The sequence below is a fragment of the Amblyomma maculatum genome, chromosome 1 (genome assembly GCF_055883805.1).
Source record: "Amblyomma maculatum isolate TAMU_Amacu chromosome 1, ASM5588380v1, whole genome shotgun sequence".
Lineage (NCBI taxonomy): Eukaryota > Metazoa > Arthropoda > Arachnida > Ixodida > Ixodidae > Amblyomma > Amblyomma maculatum.
The window spans coordinates 385,546,697-385,565,004 of NC_139344.1; the positions used below are offsets into that span (position 1 = coordinate 385,546,697).

An 18,308-nucleotide genomic window follows, 5' to 3' on the forward strand; every position below is an offset into this window, starting at 1 on the left:
ATTTAGATATATCATGCATCAATTCTTAACTCAGCGCTCCATAAAACTCCATTTAATGACACACAGAGGACGACCTGTACAGTTGCTTATGCCCGGTGCGCTTTGCAGCATAAATATGCTGTAAATCCGCATTTAGCTTAAAAAGCGTATCAAAGAAGATTGAGAGAACGCACTCAGAATGCATCAGAACGGGTTTTCCTGCACAGTGAATATAACCTGTTGTTATGAATTACCATTGTGTTATGAATTAGAAACAGCGTATATGAATTTCGGGCACGACTTAATTAAGTCTCGCATCCACTCTTTTGAAAATTATCTATTTTTTGGCAGTTTTTTTTAGTGCCATCGGAGTTAGGTTATTGATATGGATAAAATAAGGTCGCACAATACGGACATAAACAATCGAAGTTAACCTCGTTCAAAGGATGTCTTCGGGCACAGCTTCAAAAATCGAAAGCTTGCACTCTACCCCCATCATCAAAAGTGCGTATGGCCGTTGGCCTGCAACTCCTTAAATGACTTACCTGGTCGAATCTTTGAATAGACCCAGCAAGGAATGGATCGCAGCCGCTGTACCTGAGTATGAGAGCTAACGCTGCACACGTTACGATTGTATAAAATACGCAGCTCATCAGTGTTCCAACGATAACAGTCCTGCAAATGATGCGACAAAATTATTTTGAAGGTCTCTTTGCTTGTAGTGTACTTTAAAAACATTCTCACCATTTCGCTTCCCGGAGAGTCCGGGATGCGAGGTACCTTTGAGCGGTGCCCTGATCCAAGCAGATGCGGTTTAGGAATGTTGGTGTTGAAGCAATCAGTATAGACCAGAAGTTTTCGTCTGTTGTAACATCGAGGCTCGTGCTTAAATAGAAATAAAGCGTATCAAATATTAGTCCAGCTCTTACTACGGACGTATTAAGAAACTTGACATCGTACTTTATGCTGGTCCGGCTTTGAGCTTCGACATAATTAGACGATTTTGATAAAGGACCGGTCACAAAGGCTAATCAGACTGCTGTAGTGAGCTCCTTTTTATGAGGTGTTTCCAATTTCGGCTGCCAGCTTCATTGTTGTGCTCCACTTTCTAATGAATAAAGACATAGATGGGCAGTGGGTGTATTTTAACCTTAGAAACAGTGCCTGATTCTCAGTGTACCTTAAAATGCCTATTAGAGAGCGGAATTAAGTAGGCACAATAAAAAACGCGCCTTCAGCAGCGGCTAACCCAGCAGATATAGTTTCCGTAACGGAGGCCTCTGCCATGACCAATGCAGAGACATACGATGACACCCTCACATACTCTTTTTCTGTACCATCTCCCGTTAGTTTCCGTTCCCGCCCTTTCTACATCGTGGCGGAGAGCCCCGTCTGATTAACGTACGCCACACGACATCAAGTGGGTGAACTCGAAAAGCTGTGAGCAGCATTCTGCCAGCTCTCAAGCATCCTTAGAGATGAATAAACAAAGATGGGGGCTGACCGGGATGTACAATAGATGTACCAAGCTGTGCCCGCCTGCAGTCTAGTGTGCTAGCTACCACATTTTGTTGTTTTATCCGATACCTGAAGAGCGAGATCAGGGAGTTTGTTTTTTGGTTGACGTTCTAGACAACAGATATTTAGGTTCTTTGCTTATGATAGGTTAACTTAAGAGGGTTTGATAAAATGAACCGCTAATCCCATCACTTCCTGCTGTGCGCCCATGGGCTGTTTTCTCTTAGAGGTTTGAACAGTAGCGCAACATCAATAGTTGTTCCGTTTTCAGGTACTTCAACTATATCATGGCCTCAAGAAAACTCCGATGCTGTGCTTATTAAACGACAATAATTAGTATGAATGTTTTTCAGACAGCGTTCTAGGTGAAAAACGAACAACAGCTTCCACCTCCTGTGAACATTAACGATCTATATCCCCAGACGCTGATTCTAAGCACATACCGCTTGTGTCCGCTAAATATCTTTTTTAAGAAGACGGCGAGTCTTAGACTAGTAATGCCAACATATAGTTCTTGCGAGTCACATGACTTGAACCTGTATTTTGTTTCGATCTCCAAACTTTAAAGCGACCTTTTCAATGGTTGAGGTCAGGAATATAGTGTGTGAATATAAAAATTATACATCCTCCTGACGCACTTAGCCAAATATTGAAGTCAAGATAATGCTTCGAGCAAAAAGAAAAAATTATTTTATCAGCTTTCAACAAGAAATTGGGATAAATATTGCCTTCACGGGAGGGCGTGCTGCCATTTATTTGTCCGGATTCACGTCTAAAAGAAACATTTTTTCTCCAGACATCTCCCCAATGAAACGGTTTGTGGGCACTAGGCGAAACACGTATGTGAGCAGTGGAGCGGGAAGGGGGCACGTGCTAGCATTCAAGAAATGGCAATAAATAACGCTACGTAAACTGTGTTTTAAGAAACTCCGCGCAGCTCGCCGTGTTTCTTTCCCTTCTACTTTTGTTTTGACACTTGGTTTTCGAAACAAAACGTAAAAAATAGCGAATTCGTCATCGGTAATTGTCAAAAATTGGTAAACGAAAAGAGTACACGATGCTGGGCCAAGTAATATTTTACAACTCTCAGCTGAATATACTGAGTGAGGACACTGTTTTTTTTTTAAATAATGGTTATATTTGGCTGGAACACGCAATACATTTGCGCAATATCGCTAGCTATCAGTTGTGAGATCTCAAATTATATAGGCTTCCAGATTCATTATAGTAGACAAACTAATGCCAGCCTAGAACAAAGGAACAAAAAGTAAAGAAGCTCGAATAATTCCAGGTTAACACTCTGCAAAACTTACTTCAAAAAATACCTTCGCGGATCTATTTCAGCCATAGGCCGGACGTACACTTTGCCCGTGCTGCTGTCAAAGGCCACTTTCGCTACGATGGTGAAAGGCACACATATTGTGAGGAGCGCCTGCAAGCAATCCGCCCAGACAACGCTACGGAGTCCACCCTGTGGGAAGAAAGATGCAGTGCCCTTTCAAGGAACCTTCAAAACAAACTATCTATTCAATTCTAAGCCCAATTTTTTTTATCATTGCAATATTGCAAGTAAAGGGGGAGAGAAGAAATATCTCTTACAACTAGACAAGGAGAATAACTGGATTTAATTATATGCTGCTCTTTTTATGGCAACCCATTTACCCTTAAAAGGCAACTAGCACGTAAAAGAATTAAAGGAAGCTAAAAGAATTGGAGGTCACCTGCTTTACGGTCCACATTTAGTGCTAGCGTGTTACATCTTGTATGCTCTACCGCTAAAAATTCCACATCAAAGCGGAGAAAAATATCTTCATCTCCATTTTGTCGTACTTCCAACATAGGTATTGCCTCGTGTTTGGGTAGCAGTAGCTTCTCTGATTATTTGTTTTGCCTGTGTTTTTCCTAATTATGTTGCCCTGGTATTTTGTAGTTTTATTCATTTGTGATTTGGTCATCACTACACAGTGTGAACAAGACGACTAATTGGTATTTGTCATGATTTGACTCGCTTTCGTTTATGGGGCTTAACGTCCCAAAGTGAGTTAGGTTGTGAGAGACGACGTAGTGGAGGAGTCCACAAAATAGACCCCGTATACACCTTCATGGTGCACTGACTTTACACAGGACATGTGTGCCTAGCTTTTCGCCTCCAACGAAAAGCGGTCGTCGCGTCCGGAATTCGATTCCGCATCCTAGGCCACAGCAGTCGTGAGCCCTAAACCCTACACCACCGCGGTGGTTGTAATGCATGAACTGTATACCTACAGAATAAGTGGACGCAATTATGATTCGTGGCAGTTATAATCCTAAGGAACTATTTGTGAGAAATAACATGTGGCACTTCTCCCGCATGAAAAAATTAATATTTACATCAAAGATGATGATTCATCTTCATCCACATTTTATTGCGTTCATGCTCGTTGAACAGGTTATAAAGCAGGAAGGCGGCTGTTTCTGTGAATTTATGATCCAAGTTTGGAAACATTTATATAACATTTACTGCTGAGCGCCCTTTATGATGAAGCAGGGGAAGTTGGCTGATCGATGCTTATAAGCAAACGTTCACACGCCAGCAAGCAATACGGCATGGTATAAGTGTTGAAACCTTTCTCATATAGACTGTCCTTGCAATCTTTACTTCTTGCTGCTATTTACTGCATGCCTATATGGGTTTTAAGCGGTGATAGTAAACAGGTGATGCTCAGGAAAACTTCTCTATCTGGTTCACAATACTTAGTAAAAGGTACAAATTTACACATTTACATTGACTGCAAAGCACAATATGCACAAGTACGTGGCCTGACAACTTCAGGATCCCAAAGCAATTTCATGAATATACGTTTAGATTTACGCACCTTCTTAGCCATCTCACAAGGTTAGAAAGTGCGCTTTGATTTTAATTTAGTGACTATCGGATACAAAAATCTAAACTTTCTCCCCCCCCCCCCCCCCCTTCCCTGCATATTGGTCGCGCTTGCGAAATATTGACCTTCGCGTTTTTAAAGTTCACTGACACCGCATGGACACCTGTGCACCGGCCCGATCACGCTTCTCTAGAGCGCTCGAGCGGCGTACTGCCGAACAATATAAATGGAATATTACCACAGCTGTTTCCAAAAGGAAAAGCTTTGTACTTGTGGAATTCCCATGCTTACTCAACTGCGCTTGAGCGCAGGTATCAGTGAAAGTCATCGACTGCTGATGTGATTTCGTCTCATTTTTTTTTTTTTTTTTGCGCGCAGCATCGTGAAAATGCTCTATACAATTGCAACTGGGGCTAAGCTGTACATGTCAGGGCCAGCTGGGTGCTCCACGTGGTCGACATATATGTCCGGAAAATCCACCTACTAGGTTGTTCTTCACAGCGCACAACGTTTCGGAAGTTATTTCCCATACACGATATGATAGCTTGATATCGGATATAAAAACGATATCATGCAATGCCATGGCATACCATACAACATCATAGTATACGGTTAAAGAACATATCTTGCTCAATGGCCCCATACTATACCATACACTTCTGCACGTGCACAAATATTTGCGCTGAAAAATGCTGCTCGCTGTTATCCACTGATATTTATTTAGTGAGGTTTCAATCAGAAATATATATTTTACTAATTTTGGGTTAGTGGTAAAGACTTCATACAACATCTTCAAACCAGCCTTCGCACCAGGTTTCACGAACACGAGGATATGTTGGCATCAATGAAAAAATATTCATTCATGTGTTTAGGCACCATAGAATACACCGACGTTCCTATATATCAGCGCTCCTTAGTTCGTATGCGACAAATAAATCACTTTTGAATACGATACTGTTGTCACAAGGTGCGAAAACGGTCACAACTAAATACAGAAGCGTTCGTAAAAATCACATCGCAAATAGCCACAGTTTGTGCTAGGCCATCAGTTATTACAGCTGATCAGGAAGATGTTGAGGGTGTAATTACTCATTAACATCCATCTAAGCGCAGTCTTACGTCTACAAAGGAAGGCTATACAGCTTTCTCAGAAGCTTCGTAGTTAAAACAAAAATTCGTTCTCGTTCAGGGACCGGATGTACAGCGCAGGATGAATTTTTTGTCAACTACGAATCTTCTGAGAAAACTGTACAGCTTTCCTTTGCAACCGTATGGCTGCGCTTGTAAGTATGTCAGTGAGTAATTACCCCCTTATACAAATCTACGCAACCTCTGAAGACTCTTTTAAATATTCGATCAGTACCCCTATTTCACACTCATAAACTGTTGGATCACGCTCTTTTTATAAGTCAGACCGAAAATGAAGGGGAGATATACGAATAGGCGTTAAAGGTTTTTATAACTGCCGTGAGATAGTCTTTTAGTGATAATATCAAGCGCTCATGTGAATGATTCTGTCTTTTTAATGCAGGTGTAAATACTGCGTGAAACACGACTTTTCTAATTTCTCTTCACCTATCAATAAATCTCCATAGGTTAACGGGGAACACAGGATATATGCGGGATAGAGTGGGCTTAAGAGAAGGACAATTTGCTTTCTGCTATCTAAAGGTGTCTTGCATGTTGCAAATAAACTCGGTAACGCTAGTGAGCATGCGGCAGGGAACCGACTGCAAGGAATGACAGGCAGGGAGGTATCAGTGAGAGTGTTTGGGGCCTCTAAGCACTACATTAGATTCAGAGTGCGAGCTCCGCTCTTAGAACTGCATATCCGAATGTCAGGTGGCACTGCGAATTTGACCTCGAGCCATGACACGAGGTACTGAACAGCTAGGGGAATTTCGGCCCCCTTGAAGTTTGGGACAGAGGTGGAGCACTACAAGGCTATACGCTAATAGCACTGCCATATATATACACACGCAATTAAGGGGATTATCCTGATGCACCATATATAAGGCCAAACAGAAGGAAAAATAAATATCCTTTTACACAGCCTGCCCCGCCGGGGTGGTGCAGTGGTAAGATGCCCGACTACTGTCCGGAGTTAATAATAATAATAATACTTTATTCACTTCAAAGAAACAATACAGGACGCGGACGCGCCAAAGCCGTAATTGGGCTTGTAGGGCGCCGTCCGGCAGCAGCAACAACCTCTGTTACCAAATCACAGAATTATATTTTTTTTGTGGACGAAAACAGCATGAACTAGAGCGGCTCAAGCTCGGCAATAGCACCCCGTAACTGCCTGCGAGTGTTCAAGTTGAAAACGTCATCAGTCAGCTCATTGAATATACATGGGATATAAAATGACCTCACAGACATACCAAAATGAGTTCGTACTGTAGGCACGAAATATCTAGGAATGTTCCGTAGTGGAATAGGTTTAACATTAGGCAACCTAAATTCGGTGTTCCAGAAATATCTAAGTACAGTGATTTGTTTGAAAACAGTGTCAAAGGATGGCAGACCTGAAGAAAGGAATACACTTTGCAGTTTATGGGGTGTTGAATAGATTACACTCTTAGCCATATTCTTGAGAATACGGTTTATCCTATTTTTCCATGTTTCAGAACAGTTAAAGAAACAGCACATGCCATATCTCAGCAAAGAATATCCCAAGGACTGTGCAATTAAACGTCTTATGGCAAACGATAGGTAGGCCCTTAGAGCATAGAGCAAGCATGCGACGCCTCTAAGCTTCCTACTGAGGTGCGCCATATGTGTGTTCCAGGATAAATCGCTGTCCATGTAAATGCCAAGATATTTCACGGGTTCAGATCAGTTCAGGGTTCAGATCAGTTCCCGGGTTCGAACCCAACCGCGGCGGCTTCGTTTCGATGGAGGCGAAACGAAGTGGCGTCCGTGTGCTGTGCGATGTCAGCGCACGTTAAATATCCCCAGGTGGTCGAAATTACTGCGTAGCCCTCCACTAGGGCTCCTCTTTCTCTCTTTCCACTTTCATTCCCACCCTCTTCCCTTCCCTTACGGCGCGGTTCGGGTGTCCACAGAGCAAGTGTGACAGTTACTGCGCCTTTGCCTTCCTGTGAACCAATTATTTATTTATTTTACACAGCCAATAGCCGTTCGTAGATGCCTCCTTTCCATACTAGCTCGTGGTCAACTACAACCTAATAGAACAACCCCATAACACATATCATACAAAAGAAAGCGTGAAATGTCCTTCCCTTACATTCCGCACACATAACTCACCACAAGAAACTTTAGAAAATGCCATGAATTAGGCTCTACGTTTACAAGGTATAAACAAGTCATCCTAGCTGCAAAACAAAAGTGAACAGCGCATAAGCCGGCTGTCTTGCCATCCACATCGAAACAGCGCCGAAGGGTTATTACAAGCGCGGGCAAGTCCCTTCTTCAGCTATATTATTTTGAGTACCAGGCTGATGTTATAGGAAATGACCATAATCGCCTCCTCGCTACAGAAATTCAGTCAGACATGAGGCAGCCGGCATCGAGAGCTAGAAAGCGTGAATTCTCATTGCTTTATTGCGCTATTTCTCTGCTCTAAACTTTCTTTACCTCACATCTTTTTAATATTTTAAGCAGATGCATCAACAGTTGGGCAATTTTCAGTGCAGTCACCGTTGCTCGCGTCCTTGATAAATTTATGTAGCCTCGTCAGTAACTGCCTGCTTTGGATATTTATTTATTACTTATAGTGTACTGCTACCCTCAACATGAGGCTTTAAGCAGAAGTGTAAGACATGTAGCAAAAACACAAGTTATACATTCGGAAAACAGATCAAGGCACACCAAGCCTGGTACCAAAAACCTAAATGAACTATCTCAGACATAGTAATACAGTTTATAAAAGAGGCTGTTAAAAAAGCAATACTAAAGCATATACAGTAGCGCTTAAACCACTTAGAGATACATGTGATATGGCTACTGACATCAGCGCCACCACATCGTGACAAAACGGAGTGTCTCTCGATATGGCTGCTCACATATAAAACAATGTGCAAAGCGTTAACGCTTGCATTCGCCACTTTAATTAAAGCTAGAAAGCATTTTAGCGTTGATATTTCCGTCTGATCTATTTCAGTATATTTCATTGTCATCTCGCAAACTGCGTCCATTCATGGGGCTTCCATTCCTCATTGTACCACGCTCCGCTCATTACTCTTCAGAAAAGAGCTTTAAGAATAATTGCTTCTGTAATCAGGTACTCATCATCTGAACCGATCTTCAGAGACCTTAAGAACATGCGTTTTGATATAATGTGCGATTACAAAACAGCGATTTTGGCAAAACAAAATATTAACTCAGATATACTGTACAGTGCTTCAATTCTGAAGCTTCCTTCAAGCCACACTAGACAGGATGATAGCAGTAACCTCAAGCTACCTAAAACGCACAATGTATACAGACGTAGAACCATAGCATTTGTCAGCGTTAAAGTTTGGTACGTCACCCCATTCTGCATTAAGTCCATCTCGATCATTGCATCTGCTCTAAAAAAGCACGTGCTATCAGAACTGTATATCTCCCTCACCTATTGAAATGATCATATGTATGTTGCAGCCATAATCAACTGCCTAGATATATGGAATTTTTGTAGTGGATCTTAAACTTGCCAATTGCTATGGATCCAGATGCCGCATTTAACATGTTCTGTATATTTTTTCTGTACAATGAAACTTGATTGTTTGATTGATTGATTGATTGATTGATTGATTGATTGATTGATTGATTGATTGATTGATTGATTGATTGCATTAGGAGGTGTATAAAGACCTTCCGCTTAAAAGCAACTGCATGAAACGTGTGTCATTTACCAGTGACGTGTACACAGTTGCTGCCATGCCAAGGATGATTGAGCACCACGTTGCTCTGATGTGGAACACTACAATAGAAAAAGAAGACACTGTAATAGTTGGCATAATATGTATCCCGCTTGTATTTCCCCGATTAATACATATTCAGCCGCTTGTGTTTTCTCCTTTCTGGGAAAAAAAAAATATGTAGTTTCAACTATCCTTGAAGTAAGTTTCACGAGCAGACATCCATTGACTGCAACTGCAGTCGCTGCTACCGCAATCCTGGCTCGCTTCTGCACTTAGTATGATTCTCGGACACCGCTTAGCCAGGCCTCGCATACTTCGATAGTCTCGGCAGCCTATCTTGTACGGCTGTTGTCAATGACTAACAATGCGTATGCATATGCCACATTTACCTAGGATAAATGAAAGAGCGGCGCATATGCAACTTCACGAAGACTGCGATATTCAATGCACAGAGCGAGAATGCGTTGTAGGTTTACACCAGACGTGATCGGCTGTGTCGATAGCATAGGGATTTTGTGGCAGGGCACTGCGATGAATACGAAGGCCCTTGCTGCACAGCGTGAGATAAAGACGACGTTTGCTACACAGGGCGAGATAACATAACGTGTGGTGCACGACTACGTGGCGCCATCTGTGGTGTGCAGGAAATACAAGGTGCGGGAATAAGGCGAAATTCTCAAAACCGCGCAGCAGAGCTAACGCCCGAAAATATCAATTAACAATTAGCCTTCGCTTTAAGGAGCGATACGACAGCAGCCTTTTCACTGCGCTACGAACTTTCCTACGCGCACAATCTGTTTGGCCTACAAGGTACTATTTAAGATCGCGCGGCAGGACACAGAAAAGAGGAGAAGGCATAAAAGAATTTGCACTTCACACACTAGTTTCGTAATCGTTACTTTAAAGCGTAAAGCCGTAACATACCATTTTACGTACAAGAGTAAATGGAAAGGTAGACTGCAAAAATGAAAGAAGATAAAGCGAACTTTTATAAAAGCAGAGTATGAAGAAGCTCTACAATTGCCCCTCTTCTGCTAACAGTAACACTCTTTTTCATCTGCAGGATAGTTTACATGGCCCCGTGCCTTCGTATGAGGAAAACCGATCTAAACCACCTTGACGTTATCATTCCAACTGCTTATAAGAAGGCGCTCGGGTTACCCATGAAAGCATCTAGATAGATAGATGGATTTATTGAAAGGAAGTGGCAGAGAGGTTGGCCGGAATAATTAAAATCTGGCCTGCTACTCTGCACTGGGGAAGGCGAAGGAGAGAAGAAAGAAGGTCATGATGGGAGACGATGTGGGAGAAGGCTTATGAAATACATATACAGACACAGTAGCTTGATTTACAAGCGGGAATCAAGTCCGCTGGCGCACAAAAAAAAACGGCAAACAGCACGCACTGCCTGGACACCCTTCCCGTGTCCTGCCAAACTCCCAGCAGCAGTTCCTCCGACAGAGGCCTCTTGTCCATGCGCTTCAAGGAAGCGGCTAGCAGACTTCTTTCGCACGCATACGCTGGGCACACCAATAATACATGTTCCACAGTCTCTGGGACGCCACAAGTTGAACATTCCGGCGAGTCCATCTGTCCAATTAAATTTAAGTACTTGCACGTGAAAGCCACGTTTAAACGAAGTCTATGTATCAAGCATCTACGCGGCGTCTGCTACAACTGGGGGTACACAATACGGCTGATGAATTGATTAGCGCCTCCGTTCCCCCAAAACATGCACCCGGAGCATTATCATGCTAGACGAGTGGCGAGAACCAAGAAGATGAACAAAACTTACCCAAGAGAAGGAGCCTTCTTCGTGGACGCTGCGGGTCCTTTAGCGGGGATACTAACAATATCAGTGGTGCACCAAATTCAGGTCGTGAAATGGTTTTCAGTTCGTAACGGGGATACGCAGGTTATGGAGGAAGCGGCTATAGCCCAAGCCGCAACGCACTCCGCATCAAAATACATAGTTACAGATTCCCAGGCAGCTTATAGAAACTATATGCGTGGCAGAAGCACGCCGCTAGCCTGCAAAATTTTGAGTCAATGTAAAACTTCAGCTACACGGAAGGAGCTAATATGGGTACCAGGTCACCAGGGAGTTGAAGGAAACAAGCATCCATACGGTTCGGCCGTGCTTTTCTTCCCCAGAATCCTTCTACGTCCTCCTTTGCTGATTTAGGCTCCCCCTCTCCGTTAACAACATATTCAGGAATATTACAGCATTTGCGCCTTAAACAGCAGACATTCCCGAAGCCCGCTAAGGGTCTTAGTAAATCCGGAGAGTGTCACCTTAGAAGGATACAAACTATGTCATTTAATAATCCAGCAACACTTCACGCCATTGAGCCTGAGTCCTTTTCGGCGCAGTGCCAATTTTGTGGCCATAAAGCAAACCTATACCATAAGGTATGGGCTTGTCAACAGAATGTCAGTATTGACATAATAAATCAGCCAACTTGGAAAGGCTGGGAGTCGGCCTTGTCCAGCTGAACCTCAAGGAACAACGAGCCCTTGTCGAAAAAGCACGGGCAGCGGCTTTGACCAACGGTGTCCCGGACTAGGAATTCGATCAACCTTCCCTTAATCTAAGCCAATGCGGCTTTCAATAAACGTTTCCATCATCATCATCTGACGCCTTTCAAAGGGCTAGCTATTGCGTTCATTTCATGTCTGTTCGAAATTACTATTATCGTGCGTTCTCTTTCAAATGAATAGTTTTGCGAGAAGATGCCTAATTGAAAAAAGGGAATTATTATGACGGCAAACACTAGTCATCATTCCGGACAAACTATGACACTCCGTCATTAATAGGCTGTGGACAGCTTTTGGTCAGACCAAACTGGAATATAAATGTGTTCATGGGCTTTTATGTGGGTGCGGTGTGTGGCTTGTGTGCGTATGAGCATGTGTATGTGCGTGATTCGAGTTCGCATGTGGATACGTGTTTATATGGGTGCGTGTAAGTGATTATGTGTGCGTGTGCATGCGACTTCGAGCGTGTGTGCGCGCATTCTTCTCTTCCCATGCTGCAATGCCGTAATGGTGTGTTCAGTGCGAACCGTGGCGTGAGATGCGCAAAAGAGGACGGACCAGATGTTGGCAAGGTGATGCGAACAGTCCGTATGTATAAGGCAAGTCAGCGGATGAAGATTTTGGCGGAAGATAAAGATAATTAAGCTGCAAATATGAGAACATAGGAGCGAAAAAGTTATATAAAAGTTGCATAGTTGTATATATTCCGCATTTCTAAAATATTCGGTATGACGAAATTGTTTTTCATTTCAGCCGAGGACCACCATTTCCCGTCCTACATAAAACACACAAATAGCTGTATTGACCTGAAAGGCCGCATTCTATTATACAATGTCCTGGTAAGTAGCATGCGATGATAGGAGTTGAGACACCAGTCTAGCGTTTCTTGCGGGCGCATATGATACTGAGAAGCGGACATTAGTGCTCATGCTCCGTTTTTTTTTTCTTCTGCAAGCACGCCGCATACAAGTATTCCTGGGCACGATACTACTAGAGATTTTTAGTTTACCGTGATCCGCGATCAGCTACCGTGGTCCACCACCGCGGGTTCCACTGCGCATGCCCACACCACCTATTCGCCGTTAGATCGCGTCACATACTTGATGGCGGCACATAGACCGTCCGCGTCGGGACCAATCAGCTTGTGCGCCTCGCCCACGTGCGGTAGAGGGTCATGGTGGCGGATCGCGGATCACGGTAAGCTAAATCTCTCTATTATTTTTCCTTCTGGCAGAAGCTATAACTGGCAGATTAAACTATGTACCTGCATCTGACCAAGCACTTGTCTGAAGAGCCAATAATGCCCGTTACCTAAGCACCGGATGTCGTAGTTATCTTTAGACCCTACAGCATAAATGATTACTACACATGATGTCCTTGTGGACGTACTCTCGACCGCTTGCTGTCATCAGGTATCTCGGTCAGGTCACCTCAGTCATCGAGAAAGTTGCTGCCACTAATGCTGCTCAAGAAATCCGCAAGTCACCAACGCTACCCCACTTAAGCCCCCCTAGGTTTGTCTGGCATAGAGACAAGTGTTTTTAAAAGAGCGGAGTTGAAGGCCATCTCGTGGGACGTCATAACAAATACCGTAGAAATGACAGGACGACGACAAGGCGACAACTATGGCGGAAGCAGCTCGGTAATTTGTAGTCTGCGTGCCACCATCCCATCGTCTCAGGAGTTTTATTTTTACAAGTGTTTCATCAGGTCGCGCTCAAAGGTAAAAAAAACTCGGTCGGGTTTCTAGGATTCGTGATGCTGATCATTATCGTTACCATTCCGCTGTCCTTATGAGGCCAATGCACGTGGCGCAAAAGCTATTATTCTGTACCGAGAGGCAAGCGAAAAGCCGTCTCGTGGTCAATTCGTATATAAATTTCTCCTCGGACATTTACAGTGTAAATTCAACTGCTTGCATGCCATGCTGCAAGTTTATCTAGCTCCTAACACTTCACCTTGAAATTTCGCACTCTGCTACACTATGGTTGCCTTTATTTTCGAATGTCCTTATTTGGCGCAAACTACGTACCGCGGGTCCTCCATCATGATCCGCGCCTCGCCATAGCTACGATGTAAAGCCTTATTACCGTAACTGGGCTTCGAACCCGCCGAATCAACAGATGATCTTCTTCAGCCCAGGAACGAGAACAGTTTGCTATCTCCGCACCGTAATTCCGTCTCCTCAACGGTAGGGTCCCGCATCTTCTTTTTCGTCACTGGTTGCCTCTCGGCGGGTTAAACTGCGATTGTTACCGAGAGGTGTGTCTGAACGCAACCTAAAGGTAACATACACTCACTAAAGGCAGGAAATGATTACGTTCAAAATAATTAGGTACTGTTAGCCTTGTCATGCTGTTGTCTCATGGCTGTGTTCACGGCTGGTTTTGTGGCTATTAACAATTAAAAACATCGATTGATGTAACCTAAAGGGGAACATCCCCAGGAAAGATATTGGTAGCTTATTGTAATGTTGCAGTTTAAAAAAGACATTCAGAAAAAAGTAAGAAACACAGGATTCGAACATATATTTTATTCGCTAAGTGCTCAGCTAAGTAGTGTTAATTCATTACGCCACTGAGGCAACGAATACAGCAGGCTTTAAATACGCTCGTATTGATTTTTACAATACTTCAGCTATCTGTCGCCAGGTGACGCTGCTCAGAGGACCCTACCGTTGAGAGAACGGAATCATGCATCTCCGCAACCGATAAAACCTCTTGTGAACACACTTGCGTTTTGTAGCCAAGATGGTCACCTTGATCAAGTTTCATTTGTATCGCTCCTTTTTCTAACAACGGTAAATATTCTGCACGCATACGCCAGTCTGACGAGTGCGGGCAAGGCTCGCGGGCGTAGTCTCGGGCGAATCCACTAGGTGGCGTGACAAAAAGAGGCGGCGTGGCGTAGAGGAAGACACCTCGCTAATACAGACCGCATCCGTACCTAACAGGCTGCAGAGACGACTGAGCAATGAGAAGCTAGCCTATACCGTTATTGGAAAGGTTACAAAGAGCGGAAGCGAGTCAAGGCCGTAGCTAAAGCCGCGACTGCAGCAATGGCCAATGTCTCTCGATGGTGAAACTTGGCTCAAGGATAGTTGAATATTTACTTTTTTTGGAGCCAGAATTCACAGAACCGGCTAATAGCTCTGTGCCTGGAGGCATATATTCATTGCAAGAATTCCTTGCACGGATAATGGAAGGCAGCTGGTTTTTTTTTTTAAATTGTAGTTTATCGATAGTCTACTGACCAATTGCTCATTCTATGGTTCACTTGTTCCTATGCTTTCCATGATGTCTGAAAGTTGGAAAATAATAAATAGTGAAAATCAATATACTGTAACTTACGTGAAGATACGGCTACCGCTGCTGCGTAAATTGCTATCGCTCCAATCATTTGCTGAAAAATATGGATCAGAACGAAGCACGTGAATTAATCCTATTGTGTGGCGATGCATTATATGATACTTATTTAATTCGATAATATATCATGTGTACTTACCGATAACGTAATGTAGGTAAGTGCCGCTATCACAGACACTGCTAAATTGTAGCGTAGTCGAACGTACTGAAAAAAGAACAGCCGTGCATAATTATTGCGACATAAAATTACAAAATCTCTAAACATTTGTAGCAGAATCAGAAAAGCGGACAAACAAAAGACTGTTCGCAAGATTGTATAAGGGAATTGTTTATCTAAGGAGCTAGCATACGGGATTTAAAGTCATTTTTGACAACGCTACAGAAAACCATGAATCTGTTTTTGTCCTACCGGAGGCAACGCAATTATTCAGAGCATTTCAGAAAAACGCGGAGGATTTTTTTTTTCATCGGGAGGCTATACGTTTTTATATATTTTCAACCTCAATTTATATGCCGAAATCACCCTCCTGTGATTTATGGGTTCTGGGAATAATGTTTTGTTTTATTTATGGGGTTTAACGTCCAGCAGTGATTAAGGCTATGAGAAATGCCGTAGTGGAGTGCTCCGAAAATTTCGACAACCTGGCGCTCCTTAACGTACACTGACACCGCACACCACACGGGCGATTTCGTTTTCGCCTCAATTGAAAATCGGCCGCCGCGGCCTGGATTCAAACCCTCATCCTTTGACACGGCTGTCAAGCGCCATAATTGCTGCGCCACCTTGGCAGGGCCTCATAAATACTGTGTACAATGAGCATACTTATACAAGCTGCTATTAGCCAAATGATCGCTTCATTCCGCTTACATATTTTCTTTTAGGGGTGAGCTCGAAGCCTTATTTGATCAAGTTGAACCGATATTATACTTGGTCACTTTTTGTGCCCACTTCAAAAAGAAACTGCCCAGCAAATGGTGCCGCAGCTGTCCGTGGTGTTTATTTGTGATTGCGTCTTCTAGCAGCCAGCCATCATCCCGAATCGTTTCACTTCAAAATGCTTTCCTGCAGATGTGCAGCGATGAAGCTTCAGAACTGTAAATGTAAATGGCATAATAGTTAAACGAGTCTTACTGTGTCTCGATATGCGGATATCAAGCCACTGTTCGGGGCATATTGTTCGTGGCCTAATAAAGAATGCACCCCTCAGCCTCCCTTATCTCTGCGCACGAGAACATCTTATTCCTTCACATTAACTTTTCTCGTCTTTCGCGCAAGGTATGACGCGCCAACAAGCTGGAGTTTGATCATCAGTCCGAGTGATATTCTGTAAAGGCAGTTGCCGAATGGTCTCTCCTAATTCTTGCAGAATGAATTGCCCTGTCGGTTCCTCAGCGAGTATTCGCTTAAACCTGCAAGCTTCCTCCAAGAGGCAGCGGTGATAAAGGGAAAGATGGCCTGCTCCCTTTATTTTTTGGCGGCGCTATTCTGGTCTACGCATTCAGCTCGAAAACAAAAGTCACTTGACAAAGGGTCTACTGGTAACCAATACATATATATGTGTGTGTGTATGTGTTTCTTCGCAAATTACAGTACTACAAATTCAGCCTTTTTCAAAGATTTAGAGATAAAAGTTTGCGAAAAGAAACGAGCTACAGCTAATTTCAAGGGGGCACTGTCCATACTGTGTGAAAGCCCCAGTCATAAGAGTCATAAGATCAAAATTGTATAATGAAGAATACAAACATGATACGTTGGCATAGTGTGGCATTTTCAATTTCTGTGTAAAGATAACTACGTGAACTCAATGTTTCAATTCTTCTTGTTACTGCAGGAAAACCTATGGATTCAGTGCTCGATAGAAGCAAGCTAAGATATGAATTCTGGCAGATTTGCCCAAGAAGGATTGCTCTCTAGTAAAATTTGTGGCTTTGTTACACACATATTTGCTTTCTTATAGATATGTCTTGCAGTTTCGTGGTTTTATATTTATTACTAGTATACTTGGAAGATTTCGGCACTTCGTAAATTGTCTTGGCGAACGCTCTTTATTTAACACCTCTTCACGAGCTCCTCACCATTTTTATTACTAACTAATAGACAAAATTCCCACTCAGCAGTATGTGTGCAAGCTTGCATGAGATGAAGAAATTCATTTCTTGAAGCTCAAAAAACAGACCATGAAACTAACCTGAAAGACTGACGTGATGTTGAGTGAATATAAGACAGGAACGACAACGCTCACGGCAATCGGGATCAGTAGCAAGTTGGACACGACGATCCAACCCGTGTGCATGCCGTAAGCGTACATGTGCGAGGGCCACCCGATGACGCCAGTCGCAGACCCAACAGTTGCAAGGACAGAGGCTGCCAGAGGAAGTATTTGCAGAGACTTGCTACCCAAGAATACTTCGTCCGCGGTGTCTCCTTGTTGTCGACTTTTACGGAAGGAAAAGTAGCCTCCCACTGCAAGGCCGGCACCGGTGAACAGCGAGAAGGTGGCGTAGTCGATCGGCTGAGCCATGAGTTACTTCGCCTTGCGCAAATAAACTGTATGCCACAGGAGAAAAGCGTCGGTCAATAGACAGTGAAGCTCTGAGTTCACGTCTGTGCACTGATATCCAACCACTGATTTGTCGGCAGAGCTATGCGCAATACACACAGTTGCAGTTGGCACCTACAGCTATCGACCGTTCTTTGGTCATGATTCATAAGCACATTGCCAGTGAACAGAACAACCTAAATGAATGCAGCCGGATGCAGATGGACTGAAAAACAGGCACGTGCCCTTCTTGCGCAGAAAAACACTTCTGTGAAATCAGCGCGAATCATCCAGATAGCCGATGCATGTGCAAGCTAACGCTTTTATCTCTTCTCAGAACAGCTTTGTGCAGCTGTTTAGTAGAACATTATAACAGACTGTTCAGAAGAAAGGATTGTTGGTCTAAACGACAGAGAAGGCATAAAAATATGGGGACAACAAAACTGTGGTTTGCACAGCTGCTTTACAAACTCGATGAACTTCGACAAGTGCACTTGTGTCAAATAGTATGGTTTGGTTTGGTTTGGTTTGTGAGGTTTAACGTCCCTAATCAACTCAGGTTATGAAAGACGCCGTAGTGGAATACTCCGGATATTTCGACCACGTGGGGTTTTTAACATCAAATGGCTCAAACGT

General features: G+C 43.4%; 1 protein-coding gene across 1 annotated transcript in view; it reads right to left on the bottom strand.

Annotated features, from left to right (window-relative positions):
• Positions 1–17,654, bottom strand: part of LOC146208427 (sodium-coupled monocarboxylate transporter 1-like) — a 36,145-nt gene extending 18,491 nt beyond the window's left edge. Inside the window, exons 1-7 of the mRNA XM_084578494.1 lie at positions 17,322–17,654; positions 15,272–15,337; positions 15,118–15,169; positions 9,221–9,288; positions 2,811–2,968; positions 724–864; positions 525–654 (exon numbers count right to left, since the gene is read on the bottom strand). Of these exons, the coding sequence (XP_084434620.1) occupies positions 525–654; positions 724–864; positions 2,811–2,968; positions 9,221–9,288; positions 15,118–15,169; positions 15,272–15,337; positions 17,322–17,654 (948 nt within the window). The remainder of the gene's footprint in view (positions 1–524; positions 655–723; positions 865–2,810; positions 2,969–9,220; positions 9,289–15,117; positions 15,170–15,271; positions 15,338–17,321) is intronic.
• Between the last annotated feature and the right edge of the window lie 654 nt (positions 17,655–18,308).